Source organism: Malurus melanocephalus, unplaced genomic scaffold, assembly GCF_030028575.1.
Source record: "Malurus melanocephalus ecotype Western Australia unplaced genomic scaffold, MMel_1.1 scaffold_8, whole genome shotgun sequence".
NCBI classification, from domain to species: domain Eukaryota; kingdom Metazoa; phylum Chordata; class Aves; order Passeriformes; family Maluridae; genus Malurus; species Malurus melanocephalus.
In genome coordinates this window covers 744,601-758,143 of record NW_026623240.1, presented here as the reverse complement: position 1 = coordinate 758,143, position 13,543 = coordinate 744,601, and the positions used below count along the sequence as shown (strand labels likewise).

Genomic DNA, 13,543 nt, shown 5'->3' with positions numbered 1-13,543 from the left:
TCCTGCTAAATCCAATTCCAGTCATCAGCAATGATAAGCAGAGATTTGGAGGCGCTTGACACTCCAAATCCTRTTCTTTTGTAATTCTTTACTTTTTACAACATTTTCAACAGTCGTACATCAGATTTTTGGAAAGATAATCAATAGGCATGATGTATAACTGAAATCAGTCTTCAAAGTGATCCCCTCTAGTAACCAGAAACAAAAGCCTGGCCTCCCTGCTGTGCAGGTATTTTGCTTAGAGCAGGAGGCAGCGGGGCATCAGCAGGAAGCCAGTTACACCTCCCTGCTTTGCAGCACGGATCAGCAGGTGCCCTGGTGCAGGGGTGAGTAGTACTGGGGCAGCTGCAACCCACTGCATCTGTCAAAAATCTCCAAAAATGCTTTTGTTGCGGGAACTACTAGAGCAGAGAGRAAAGACAGTCCAGAGGTTAGGATTTCATGCTGACTATAGTTTACATTCTTATTTCATCACAGACTTTCTAGGTATAAATGATCTTGCAGAATTTATTAAATTGTCTGATGTCACTGATTCTCACCTGGAACTTTCCTGCCTTGGAGAGGTTTTGGGACGTCAGCACACACAAAAGACCATGAGGAGCTCAGGTATGGTGACTGAAGGACCACTCCTACCTGATCTCACGTTCCTCTAACAGCTGCTCTGTCTCCAGCTGTCTCAGCTGCTCAGAGCCAGTGCCAGAGGGTTTTTGCATGTCTCCTGGATGGTGCACCCTGGCTGGAACACCCAGGAACTGCCGGCACAATATTAGTCCCAACCTGAAGTCAGCCGAGTTTCATTAAAACAAGCAGTTCCAGAACTTGTTCTAATGCATTTGTAATTTTACATCCTATAATTTTTTTCCGAGAAATGGTATTATGAATCACGTGAAGAGATCATATCTGTAGTAAAAATGTTAGCTCATATCGAGTAATTTCAAGCTTGTCTTTTTAAGCTGCCTACATATTTGTTAATATTCAGAAAGAAAATGACTTCGTGACTAATTGTGACAGCAGCAGTGATTAATCAAGGTAAGATTTATCAAATTGCATATAATGATTATGGAATTACATTCAAAATCATACAAGAATGGCAATAAAACAACATACCTTTCCCATCAGGTCAGCAATTCTAGGTACTGGCTTTCCTTTCTGATGACGCATGGTTACAGGACTCTGTCCATCCCAGTCCTCAAGCTCCTCAATGCTTTTCAGGTACAGAAGAGCTCGCAGTCCAGTGCAGTAGTCATCAATAACAGTGAAATCTTGATTTTGGATGGCACTGCACACCTACAAAATGTAAGTCAGTTATCAGCACCATCCTGGCAATGGCATTAGCAAGTTCTTTGACTCAATGGTTATCAGGTGACCCTTCCTGCAACTCCACTGGGAAAGAACCACAAGAATTCAGGATCATCATCTGCTTAATCCTATGTCATGGTACCACCACTGCAGCTCAGGCAAGAAGGGGCTCAACAGCACCAGTTATGCCCAGATTTCCCAGCAGCAACCCTTGGATCAGACCCTGCAAGCCCAGCCCCAGGTGTGCCTGCTGGGGATGATGCTGAGCATGCCAGCCCCCTGGCAAACACCACCTGTGTGCAGAGCTTTGCTGCAGACACTCAGGGCTGTCCTCCAGCCTGCTCTGCTCAGCAAGCACAGCCACAACCACTCAGGGCCCAACAGAGCAAATCACAGAACCACAGACTTGCTGAGACTGGAAAGCATCTCTTGAGATGCTCCAACCTCCAACCTCAGCTGGAAGGAGGCCACCCATGACTGTACCCAGTCAGGATCTGAATATCTCCAGAGATAGACTAATCCTCTCTGGGGAGCCCCGGTCAGTGTTCAATCTCCCCTGCAGCTTTTTTSTTCTATTTCAATGGAATTTCCTGTGTTTTAGTTTGTGCCCATTGCCWCTTGCCATTCCCCKGTATCCCCCTGGGATGAATCTGGATCCAGTGGAAGTGTCTCAGCTAACAGCACTCCTTAGGCTGACCTGTCAGTATGGGTGAGCACTGCCAGGCACAGAACAGAACAATCCGTGAGGCCAGGCTGCTTTATTTGAGCAGAAACACAGATCACAGCACAGAACTCTTCAGAAACACAGATAGCAGCACAGAACTCTTCAGAAACACAGATAGCAGCACAGTTTCATAAACATATAAAGCAGTGATCCCTGACCTGCAGTGCTTAACATGTAAACACAAAACTACTGACAGCAGAATACAATCTGACCATTTACATGAATTCTTCTAGATGATTTTGTGGATATTAACTCAGGCTTAAACCCATAGAGATCCCCAACCAAACCAACAACTGAATAAAAAATCCCTGACTGTTCTCTGAATACCTGCTCATTAGCTAAACTCTAATCAGCCATCAGTGACGAGGTGCAGGGTTGATTGAGTACCATTAATTATCAGTCCCTGGGAATGCTCTGAAATTCCAGATGTGTCAGTGTTTTCAGCCCCTGATTCAGCTTTTATTGTAAAAGCTGAAAGGAGCACTCCTGATAATTCCTTGGCTCCACACACACAGAGTGAGCACAGTAATGGAATAGCCACCTACTTTAGAACATGGATTGGCACACACACACAAACACATCCACACCTCTCACATGTGGAAATCATAATTGACATCAACACGTAAATAGGAYAGGAAATATATTATTGTCTTGCACATTTCAGAAATGATGATACAGCTTGCAGTCCTGAAGGCAGGTACACATCACATTGGGAAATATATACTCCAGCTGAACAAGGAAAACAAATAAGGGCAGACTATAAAATAAGCACAATAACGTTTTCTATGCAGTGCATTTACATTACAAAAAAAAGTCCTGTTTCTCTGGAAAAACAGTGTAGGCATTAATTAGGTCTGTTATACCTTCCACAGGCTTCAAGACTTTATAGGTTTTTGGTTGTTTTTTTTCTGAGAGTAATTATAGAGAGCATCTCTATAATTTCCTGTACAGGTTATTTAACTGCAAAACTCCACTGATGCTTATTTAAACCTTGTTAACCAAGAAATTCCCTTGTTTTTCTTAGTGCATGTATAACACTTTTATTATCTATTCTTAAAAACACTAAACTGTAAAAAAATACAGTTAAAAGCCATGTCATGTCACTTGAAACAAGTTCAGAGACTTTTGTCAAAATCCTGAAATATTTTGACAGGATGTATACACATGARATACACTGGAGGATACCTGTAATAACCTTATAAATAAAGAGGCTTTTACTGTTTTCCAGCTTGTGGTGYAGTGTTATGAACTGCAATAATATAAAAATGTGTGGAAGATAATAACACACTAAGAGCTAACTATCTGATCCCTGTGATTCTATATGCAGTGCAGCATTTGCCTTCCCTGGAAAGCCAAGGAAGTTCCAGAAGTGAAGGTAAAATGAAATTTTTAAGAAAAATGTAAACCTCTGCACTAAGGAAAAATGTTACATGAAATGGAAAGGTTTAGAACAAACWAGTGGTCTCAAACAATCCTTCTTTTCTGTAGAAACCTTATGCCTGTGGTGCCCAATTGTGTGGATAATTAGYCTAAAACATGCCTTTAGCTGACTTCACTGGGATGAAAGGAAGTGCTTAAATTTATGGGCCTTTTCTATAACAAGAGAAACTCAAACATTAACACACACAAAGCCAACTGAAATAGTTTAGCCATGTTTTTGGCAAATTCCAAAATTCTGAGCTTTTAAGTTTCTTAAGTTGCACATATGAGATGGTGAGATTTGTATTTCAGGTTTACAGTATCTTCCATCCATCAGTGTAGAAGCCTTTGCTGCATTTTTAAAGGTGGTGAACAAAGCGAGGACAAAAGGTCACCATGACCCATCAGCCATGACAATTTCTACACCACAGAGAGAGGTTTTYAGCATCATACCTGGCTGCCTCTGAATCACCAGTGTAAATGACACCGTGTCCTCTTTCAGCACAAGAGAAGTGGCAGGGCAATAGACCAGGTGAGACTCAAATCACGCATCCGGAAAAATCACAGCAGAACTGAACGGAGCCATCTCCACAGCTCATTAACGCCCCTCCTCGCTCCTGCTCCTGCTCCTGCACTGGGATCAGCCACTTCCCCTCCMTGCACAGCTCAGAGCTGGGTCTGAGCCCCTTCTGCTGCAGCCCAGATGGTGCTGTACCCAAAATGCTCACTCCCACCTCTCATTCGTGTCTTCTGAAGCACCTCAAGAGGGGATRAAGGCGAGGGGGGCTGTGTAAGGGCTGCTGCCCGTGCCTCGCACACGACGGAGCAGCAGCAGAACTGAGCCCTGCTCGCTCAGCCCCTCTGCTCAGCACTGGCTGGGACAGACCAAGCCCAGCTCTTTGGGGTCCCATTCAGAGCCTGGAGCAACAAGCTGAGCAGCCCGAGACCTCACAAGGGGGAACACACCCCTGCCACTTTGTGCCAAAGCAGAGGGCTGTGTCCCGTGGCCAACAGGAGCCGCTCACAGATGAATGTGAGAAACAGCGCGCTGGATACACAGATTGTGAGAAACAGAGCGGGCTGACAAACCCCAGAACCTCGTGGGGTTTGTCAGCCCAGGCTCTGGCAAGCAGCAGTGTTGGGACTGTGCACAGCAGAGATGGCACCTGYTTAATATCCCTTAATCCTAAATAATCCAAGGGGATCTGTTTAATGAGTAAATTAACATTCAGTTTTTCACTGACCCAGCCTTTCACCTGAAACATTTAGGTAGAAAGTATCTTCTGTGGAAAATGAGACACTGGCCCTGTGCCTGTACTATGGGACAGAGTGAAGTCCAGGTCACAACGAAGCTGTCAGCTGCACTGCTGTCACAAGTGCTGTCCTACTGTCTTGCTTGTATTGGTCTCTAGCTTTGGACTAGAACCTGGATTAGAAGAGAAAGATGCTACATCCCATTTAGAAAGGCAATGTGTATTATTCACATTGCACAAATGTGCAGCGAGACAATTTTGCACAAGCTTCGTTTTACTGCATTGCCTGGCTACTGCCAGTAGTAGAACTGCTACAATTTAATTTATAACACTGGATCTCCTTCCTTTTCTCCCAGGTCCAGACTCCAATGACTGCCCCTTATATCCCAAAAGGGACACATAGGCCAACATGCAGTGTATCATCAATTGTACTGTGCTCTCAGTATTCTAARATTTAAGACTGCTCAGCATAAGTTGCAATGTAAGTTACAATCCTAGTCTACAGACACATCTGAAATACTAAAAGACACTGCTTGCTTTGCTGCTGGTAAACATACACCAAATTATCTCACTGGGGAATGGGGATGTGAAATGAATCATGGGTTAAGGCTCTAAGTAAAACTGTTCTACRAAATGCAATGATGGGAGCAGCACCCAAAGGTCCCTGCTGATGCCTTTCATAAGAAATGACCAGTCTGCTCCATTACTAAATAAACATAAAAACCGAGTCTAACTTTGTTACGGGATGCAGAGACACTACATGCCTTACTTGAGGAACTGGAGTAAATTGTAAGGAGATTATTACTGTTCAAAAAAATTTTTACAGATTACAAGGTTGTTATTAAACAGTCACACATATTTTGAAGAAAAAGTTCATTACTGGTGACAAGCAGTTCCACATCAGTCACAAAACATTGTAAAGCCTTTGCTGCTAGCAGAATCACTACACACCAAAGGGATGCCAATTTCTGAAGTGTTTACTGAGGCAAATCCCATGTACTGTTTACTGAGAGCTCTGTCTCTGTGTAAGACCTTTCAGTTTTGTCCATAGCCTGTGTTTCTAGAAGCAATGGGGAAAATACCCTGAAATTAAATTTTATTTCTGTTTCACTCTCTACAAAAATGGATGTGGTTCCTGTCTGTACTTTGGCACAAAAGTCCTGAGGGATGCATGGACAACCTGTGCCATCCATACAGAACGTGGACAAAGTGCTGGAGGCATTTCCAGCCAGAGCACCCAGGAAAGCAATTCCTGTTTAGTGCTGTATCTGCATTTTCCCTTTGAGAGATGTTGTAGAGGAGAATTTTTTTTCTGTAACACTAGAAGAGGAAACAATGAAGCCCTCTTCAGGCTGTGCACTCTCTCTTACCCCATGACCTTCAGTTTTTACAGAAACTCATATGGCAAAATGCCATCTGGACAGGTGATGATGGGGAAAATGGAGCCAAAAATGAATCCTAGTTCCTACCTGCATTCTTTCTATTCCATCAATAGCTGGAATTTTCAGAGCCCACAGAGAAGATGCAGATCTAGACATGCTTGTATCAGTTTTTCTCTATACTACTTGCACCTAACAAGAGATATTGTGTATAATCTCATATACTGCTGGATCACCTCAAAGGATTGGAGAGGTCAGAGAATCWAGCCTGTTCAATAATGTGTTGTTTTGCAAGAAAAGAGTAAGTGTTCTTGGTGTAACAAGATCTGTGTGAACAAAAATCCTGTAATGTCTGGCAGCTGTTGTGCTCCAATTTCAAATTGTTTCAAAGCTCTCTCAGAATCCCTTTGCTAGTGAGGAATTTTTTCTGGGAGACAATAGGTTGGAGAAAATGTTAATTTTTACACCCCTCTGAAATAAATGTATCTCTCTTCAGAATATGRGTGTAAAATAATTGTCACTTTCATGACAACAGAAGTATCAGTAAGGAGGCAGATGGGTGGCAGTGATACACAGTCTAGAAGTAAGAAGATTGATGGGTATATATTTGTATATACAAATGCAAATCACATAGCTTGACTGTTCTACCATATTAGTTTCCATTTGTTGTAGCTGTACAACATCAAAGCAGTGATGTCTCTGTATATTGCATTTAGTGGTAATGTAACGGACTACCAACAAAAAAAAAATCAAAGTGAGAGTTTCTAAGTAGTTTCCTGGCAATTGAGACAGCAGGCTCTTTCATCTGTGCTGTAACTGTGGCAGAGCATTGATTTAAACTCCTTCTGAGATCTCAAATGCTTTTATATTCGTAGGTCTTGCTGGCTGCTTTCTTTTTGCCTTTTTTCCCCGTCAAATGATAAAATTCTAGCATTTAGCAGAATGTCATATYGCTTCCACAGAGGATGGAGACTTATTTCAGCTTTGGTTCTAAACTGCACAGGATTCGTAAATAAAAGAGCTCTCAAAATGCTATTTGATTAAGMCATTGGCCTTTGACTTCACAATTTCTAATATTCTGACCATAGCAAAGGAATAAATAACTATTATTCCTCTGAGATACCTGTGAGAGGTTTTACAATTCATTAAYAATTGTGCTTCTCCATTAATTTGGTTGCCTCCCTTTGAAATAKTCTTAATGGTATGCTCAAATGGTAAACAAAAGGTTTCCTATTTTGTATTTAATTTATTTTCAATTTTAGCACTAATCATCTTTCTATAGAAAACTTTCTTTTTCTATTAAAAATTTCCTGATAGGTATTGAAGACATAAATTCACCTTCCTGTTGGGGAAATATTTATGAATGCCTGAGCTGYTATTTAATGTATGCTTTCTTGATTAGTGTCTATTGATTAAGGTTCTTCTGAAAAAAGCCTTAAGCTGTGAATGAATGCAAGATGGTTCAGGAAGGATTGTATTTGTGCCCACCTGTGTATGAAAATGAATCGCCAACCTTAAGAAGATTAATTTTATTGTAGTRGGCAAGAGTATTATGATAATCTGGGTGAGGCACACATACAATTTAAAATTTATTCTCTAAAGCAACTAGCAAAAATTGACTCAACTAAGGGAAGATCTTTCTGGTCCATGAAATCTATATGCTGCACAGCTCCTGCCTATGGAAATGAAAATGCATGTTTTCTAGCCCCTGTACAATATTTTAGATGTGCCCAGATCGCCAAAGCAAAAAGCAGCAGGCACTACATTGGGTGCCTGACACTGTGCTCATAATAATGTGGCAAGAGCTGCAATGTGAGCTCATGCAGACAAATCAAATCTCCTCTGAGAGGGGTTTCTGTAGTACAATCTTCAGGATACCAATGCCTATGGAAAAGCTGCCTCTATAACAATGGCTCCTCCTCCTCCTCATGTCTCACTGAACACTAACTTACCAGTACATTAAATGCACAGCCTAAATTATCCTTTCTATCTAATTATTACTTCTGCTAGRGGGTTGTATGTTTAACATACATTGGGGGAAGTAGTTTATCAGACAATGTGGTGCAATCTCTGGAAAAAAACCCCGAAACTCTTTGTTTTAAAGGACAAATCTGTGAAAAGAAAAAGCTTCCAAAATATTGATATAGTACAGATGGAATGATTTGATTCACTCACATTAGCTGCTTAAATGACTCTAGAGATATAGGTTAGCAGATGGGATGTTACTTAACAARTCTTCAGATACTGGATCAAGACGCAAAACTGAATTGGATGATAGCTGATAGCCTTTTTAAAGCATTACAACTGAACTAATATACATSAGCTAATGAACTACTATTTGTTTCAGAGTCTAGTACAGCTTTCAGAAACCTGTTTGAAACTCAAATATGACAYCTATGAATTGTCTGAATTGTGGGGAAAAACTCTCCTTATCTTTGTTACTGAGTCCTAGACTTGAAATCCTAATGAGCTGATGGCTTCCTAGTGACACTTTGMGGGATAACACACAGAAGAAAGATTTATAGATGCTAATAACTCCAGGCTCTGAAAAGCAGGAGACCATTCACATGAGGCTTGAGAAATGTATATTGAGGAAAAACAAAAAAAAGACCGGATGGTTCTGTGCCATGTGGGTCTCAGTAAGTCAGTGARGTATTTCAGATATTTTGTTATTTTATACCTCAAGGAATTCCATCAGACAAGCTCCACAGCAGCTCCTGAGACAGGCTCACTGAGAAACTGAGGGTGATGGTTATCCTTCCTCACAGAGACCTCACAGCACCTGATCTTGGGGGCTGCAAGGCAGATCTTGTTCGTGTACTGCACTCCAGCAGCCTTGGGCAGTTGTGAGGGGACTGGGAGGAAGGAGAGAAACGTTGAGAATCCATTAGCCACTTACCAGACGAGAGCACGGCAGGAGATAAGAGCACTGTAAGGGATCCTTCAGGAATGTTATCCAACGCATTAATTCCTGGCCTACTCAAATCTATTTTTCCTCCCCTTAAGTTCTCCACTGCCAATTAATGTATCTTTGATCTAAACAGCTAAAAACTGGGTGTTTGGGAGTGGGAAGYTGGTACTTATCAAGGGACCCTGAAYGATGCAATTTTGTATCCCGTGTCTTTGAGAGGGGAAATGCAGAATAAATCAARAATTTTCAGAAGGCTCCCTGAGGTAACTGTGGGTTTTTTCCCTGTCAACCACCCCTAGAGGAATGGTTATATTTCCTTATCTCACTAAAGCATTCTGTCAGTTCTGGGAACTACAAAGTGGACCTTTATGCAGTAGGTGGGCACACACACACTGATAAAATGCTGATCATGATCATCTTTCCTAAGAAAACAAATATGATTCCACATGCCTTGAGCACTGAGGAGTCTGGGAAGCAGCTTCATAATCAGCCATGTATAGYAAATTGTATCATTGTACTGCAGATCTATGAAATGAAAGATAGCTTTGAAAGCAGATGAACTAACTCCCCTGTGTAAACAGTCCAATCATACATAGAGGCTCCACAACTATCTTTAAATATATACTGAACAGCACTTCATATTTCATTTATTAACACCCAAAGGTCTCACCTCTCTCTTACAAGTACTGTTGTGGAAAATAAAATCYTTCAGCTCTCCCAGTGGTTCTGCAGCTGCTGGTACAGCATTATTTGTTGTGTCAGGTAGATGTAGAATAACCTGACCATTTCCACAAGCTATATCCTCCAGCACCAATGAAACCCCTTTAGCGGGTACCAACAAAGTCAGATCTGGTGGTTTGGTGATAAAAGTCATGAAGTAACATTGCACAGAAGTTAGCAGTGTTTTTAGGATTTTGTTTTCTGAGAGCTAGCCAACAGGAACACCATCAGCTCTGGAATCGAGCTGGTCTGTTATCCCATTTTTGGAAAGGTGCATTTGTCAGAGATGAGCGTGGTTCTAAGGAAGCACGCTTTTCAGGAAAGAATGGTGTCCTGAAAAAAGTGTGGAAAAGAGTTTCAGAATCACCAATATGTGCTGTTTGACAACATGGAATGCAATGGCTCCATTTAACTTGAAAATGTCTGTTTCGCAATCCAAGTTAATTGGAATGAAAAGGTCAAAACCAAAATATGTTGCAAAAAGATTGAAACAGATTTGATTCACCCAAATAATATTTTTTTCTTTAAATGTGTTAATTCCACACGTTTTTAGAATTTTGATTATCAGTAATACTGGAAAACTTTTCCATGCTTAAACTTCCCTATGACAGAATAAACTATTTCCTGATCACTGGCAWTAGTCAGGCTCATTAATGCTTTTAGAGATCCAGGGTAGACCTTCCGTGTTCATCCCAGGACACTGAATCAGACACAGCAGGGMCTTGAGCCCAGATCTATTCTGATTAAACAAAATTTGTCAACGAAAAACAGTTCCCTCAAAGAAATTTTCAATAAGTTCTAATGAGAATCGTCTACTGAGGGACATCCTCCTGTGACCAGAATTTTGAAAGCTGCAGACCTCTCAAAATCAAACAGAAAAGCAATTTTTCCATTTTGGAACCTCAATTCAGTCCTGCAATGATTAACCCCTCATCCTTGTGAGTCTTTCCCTCCAGTACTCTCACATTTTATTTCAGCTAAAATTACTTTCATCCTTTATCAGCTTGCCTGTACGAATTTGTGCAGCAGCTGCTGTGTCCATTGAAGAGTGAGATTCACGTGAACAAAATAGTTCTGACCCTGCAAATCCTTCGCATCTGAGATAAAAACCCACTTCCACATTTCCTTAGGGATTRTTTTACCTATCTCCATCCAAATAATAAATATCAGCAAGAAAAGCAGCAACGTAACTTAGGATACTGAAGGAAGTTAAACCCTTTCTTAAATGTACTGCCAGGTTCCGAAATGTCAGCTTAGAAAAATGCTTTCTCTGTTTCTTCTATTCTAATTGCATGGATRAAAGGACCCCTCCTCAGCCAGTTTAAGCTGTGTCAGGGGGATTGTGCYGTAGCAGGAAAAAAGACTTATTGCTCCCTCCTTCCTGGGCAGAAAACCCACTTGTACCACTGGGAAAAGCAACAGATCAGTGACCAAACTGCAGTTAACCCAGCACCAAGGCCAAGCTGAGCTGCACAGTGCATTCCTGTGTCASTGTGGGCTCCAGGACTGTGCCTTCCCTGAGCACAGCCTCTTCCACTGCTTGCRTTCCCTTTCTTCCTTTCGCTGCTGGGTACAGACTGTGACTGAAAGATCAACAGACCTGCTACAGTACAAAAAAGAAAATTTCTCAGAAATGTATTTTCTTTGTATGACTGACAATGTTTCCAAGAAGAACTTCTCTGATGGCAGAACTTTRCAATACTGAATGTTTTACGGTTTCCCTTTTTGGAAGACAAGTCCCCCGCAGTTAGAACACATATAACAGGAAAAAAMCACCAACCCCACAGGAATTTTCCTAAGTAATTATTGGAGATGGCAGAAAGGAACAAAGAAACAGCATTTTCCACTGAGCTTATCTCGCCTTCTATTTATTTTCAATATCCAACAAGGAGCTGGGTACACTTCCAGATTCAATTTCCAGTCACCTCCACAAGTACTCAAGGGAACTGTGTCTATAACAGACCTAGCTTCATGTCTGAAAGCCTGGGCTGAGTAAAACAACTTGCCTACAATTTCATCAGCAATTAACTGAGCCTCTTGTGAAGAGTCATCTCCATGTTGCATTTACTTTGTAAACTTTAAACAAAACTCACTCGGTGGCAATTCACACCATGAATGTGAAATACACGGAAAACAGCTCTGTGTGTGCCCACGTAAGAGCAGCAACACAAATCCACATCAGTCGTGTGAATCCACATTAAAAACAGGTGCAGCAGTACTGAGTTTTCAAAGAACAAGGATTATTGTGGATCCTTGGGAGAGATGGAGAAAAACATGTTGCCAAAGCAATTATTCTTCACTTTGCCTCAATTCTTAGAGTTCCTGTGCCGCCAGAGTCAGGGAAGAAGGAGAGACACCCAGGCAGATCAGCAGAGGRGGGCAGACCCCAGGAGAAGAAATCCCCTGCAGAGGCTGGGATTGACTGGTACAGGACAGCATTTGAGCTGATGCTCAATTGAGACCTAATTGTTAGTAAATAATTATTACCATACACTGATAGTTGAAACTACTTGCATGAGAATTCATTACAAGAATGACAAATAGCATTGTTATAGAATGAGCTTTAATTCATTCTTACAAATTTATGGAGTTACAATCCTATCTAGGCAGACTTCATTTACTAGCTGGTGAAATGAGCAGAAATAAAGGAAAGCTAATAGATAAATCCCCTAAGCAGCTCGAAATAAAATGTAGGACTAATGCAAGACTACACAAAATAAAAGGCATTATTAGCATTGAGTTTAGTCTGTAACTTTACAATATGSTGATTTGAATATTGCAACTTTTCATTAAAAATGGCAAGGTAATATGTAAGTATCAATAATGAAAACCTGTACTAATTTGATGTTTTTTACAAGTAAAACCCCCCAAAACTTTATAGATTGTTTTTATTTCACAAATTCTGATTTCCTTTAAAAGAAATTYTCACGAATTCTCACTATCAATTAGCAATTTCCCTCCCAATCGTCTGTAATGGAGCAAGTGTGGCAGTCCTCTAATTACTTTTTTTTTTTTTATTAGCAAAGACAGACAGTTGAGAACAGGTTGAGTTTCTGTAATTAGCACTGGGCTGGGGAAAAAACACAAAATAATGAAATGTTTTCAGAAGTGAATGCTTGGGTATGTCTGCCCCAACTTTTCTGTGTTACACATTCATTTTCCTTTGGATTTTACACTGACATGTTCAAACAGCACTTTGTTCCCTCTTTTGTTTCTGCATGTACTGCAAATTTCAGCTCTGCAGAGAACGGGCACTCCATTCAGTGCTGCATCCATTGAAGACTTTTTTCAGTGTGTGGCTCTGTGAGCAGTGGAGCTAATGATATCTGGCTTCCAGCAGCTCTGTGTCTCCTGGTTGGGCTCTCTGACGTCTAACAAGGCGTGACTGCCAATTAAAGCCTCTCCTGTGGCTGACACAGCCCTAACAGCGCTGTCCCATGTGGRTTCTCAGAGGTCTGATAAAGGTGAGCTCATGGTGTGCTCGTGCTCACAGTGAAGGAATGAAGCTGCTCTCCCTCCTCTGCCTTTTTTTGTTTCTCAAAATTTGTTAGAGTAAAACACTCTCTATCTTCTGGCAAATTCCACTGAAAATGGCTACAAAGCTCAAATGTGATGAAGGATACTCAAATGGATGTACAAATACCTATCAAGTTTCTTTGGGAATACAGGCTAAAAACTGCTATTTCTACAGGAGACTACACTTATCTCAATCAAGGGACTTACGTCTGAAAAGTGGTTTTGCCTTAAGTGGCAATTCTTTTTTCATAAAAATCTTGGTGGGTCTAAAGTGCCATCCCTTGAATCTTGTCTCATATCATTTTGGTAACCTGACACTGCA

General features: G+C 41.1%; 1 protein-coding gene across 1 annotated transcript in view; it reads right to left on the bottom strand.

The window, feature by feature from the left end:
• DPYD (dihydropyrimidine dehydrogenase) overlaps positions 1-13,543 on the bottom strand; it is a 326,068-nt gene that overhangs the window by 42,467 nt on the left and 270,058 nt on the right. The window contains exon 20 of the mRNA XM_057373372.1: positions 1,108-1,287. Coding sequence (XP_057229355.1) covers positions 1,108-1,287 — 180 coding nt within the window. The remainder of the gene's footprint in view (positions 1-1,107; positions 1,288-13,543) is intronic.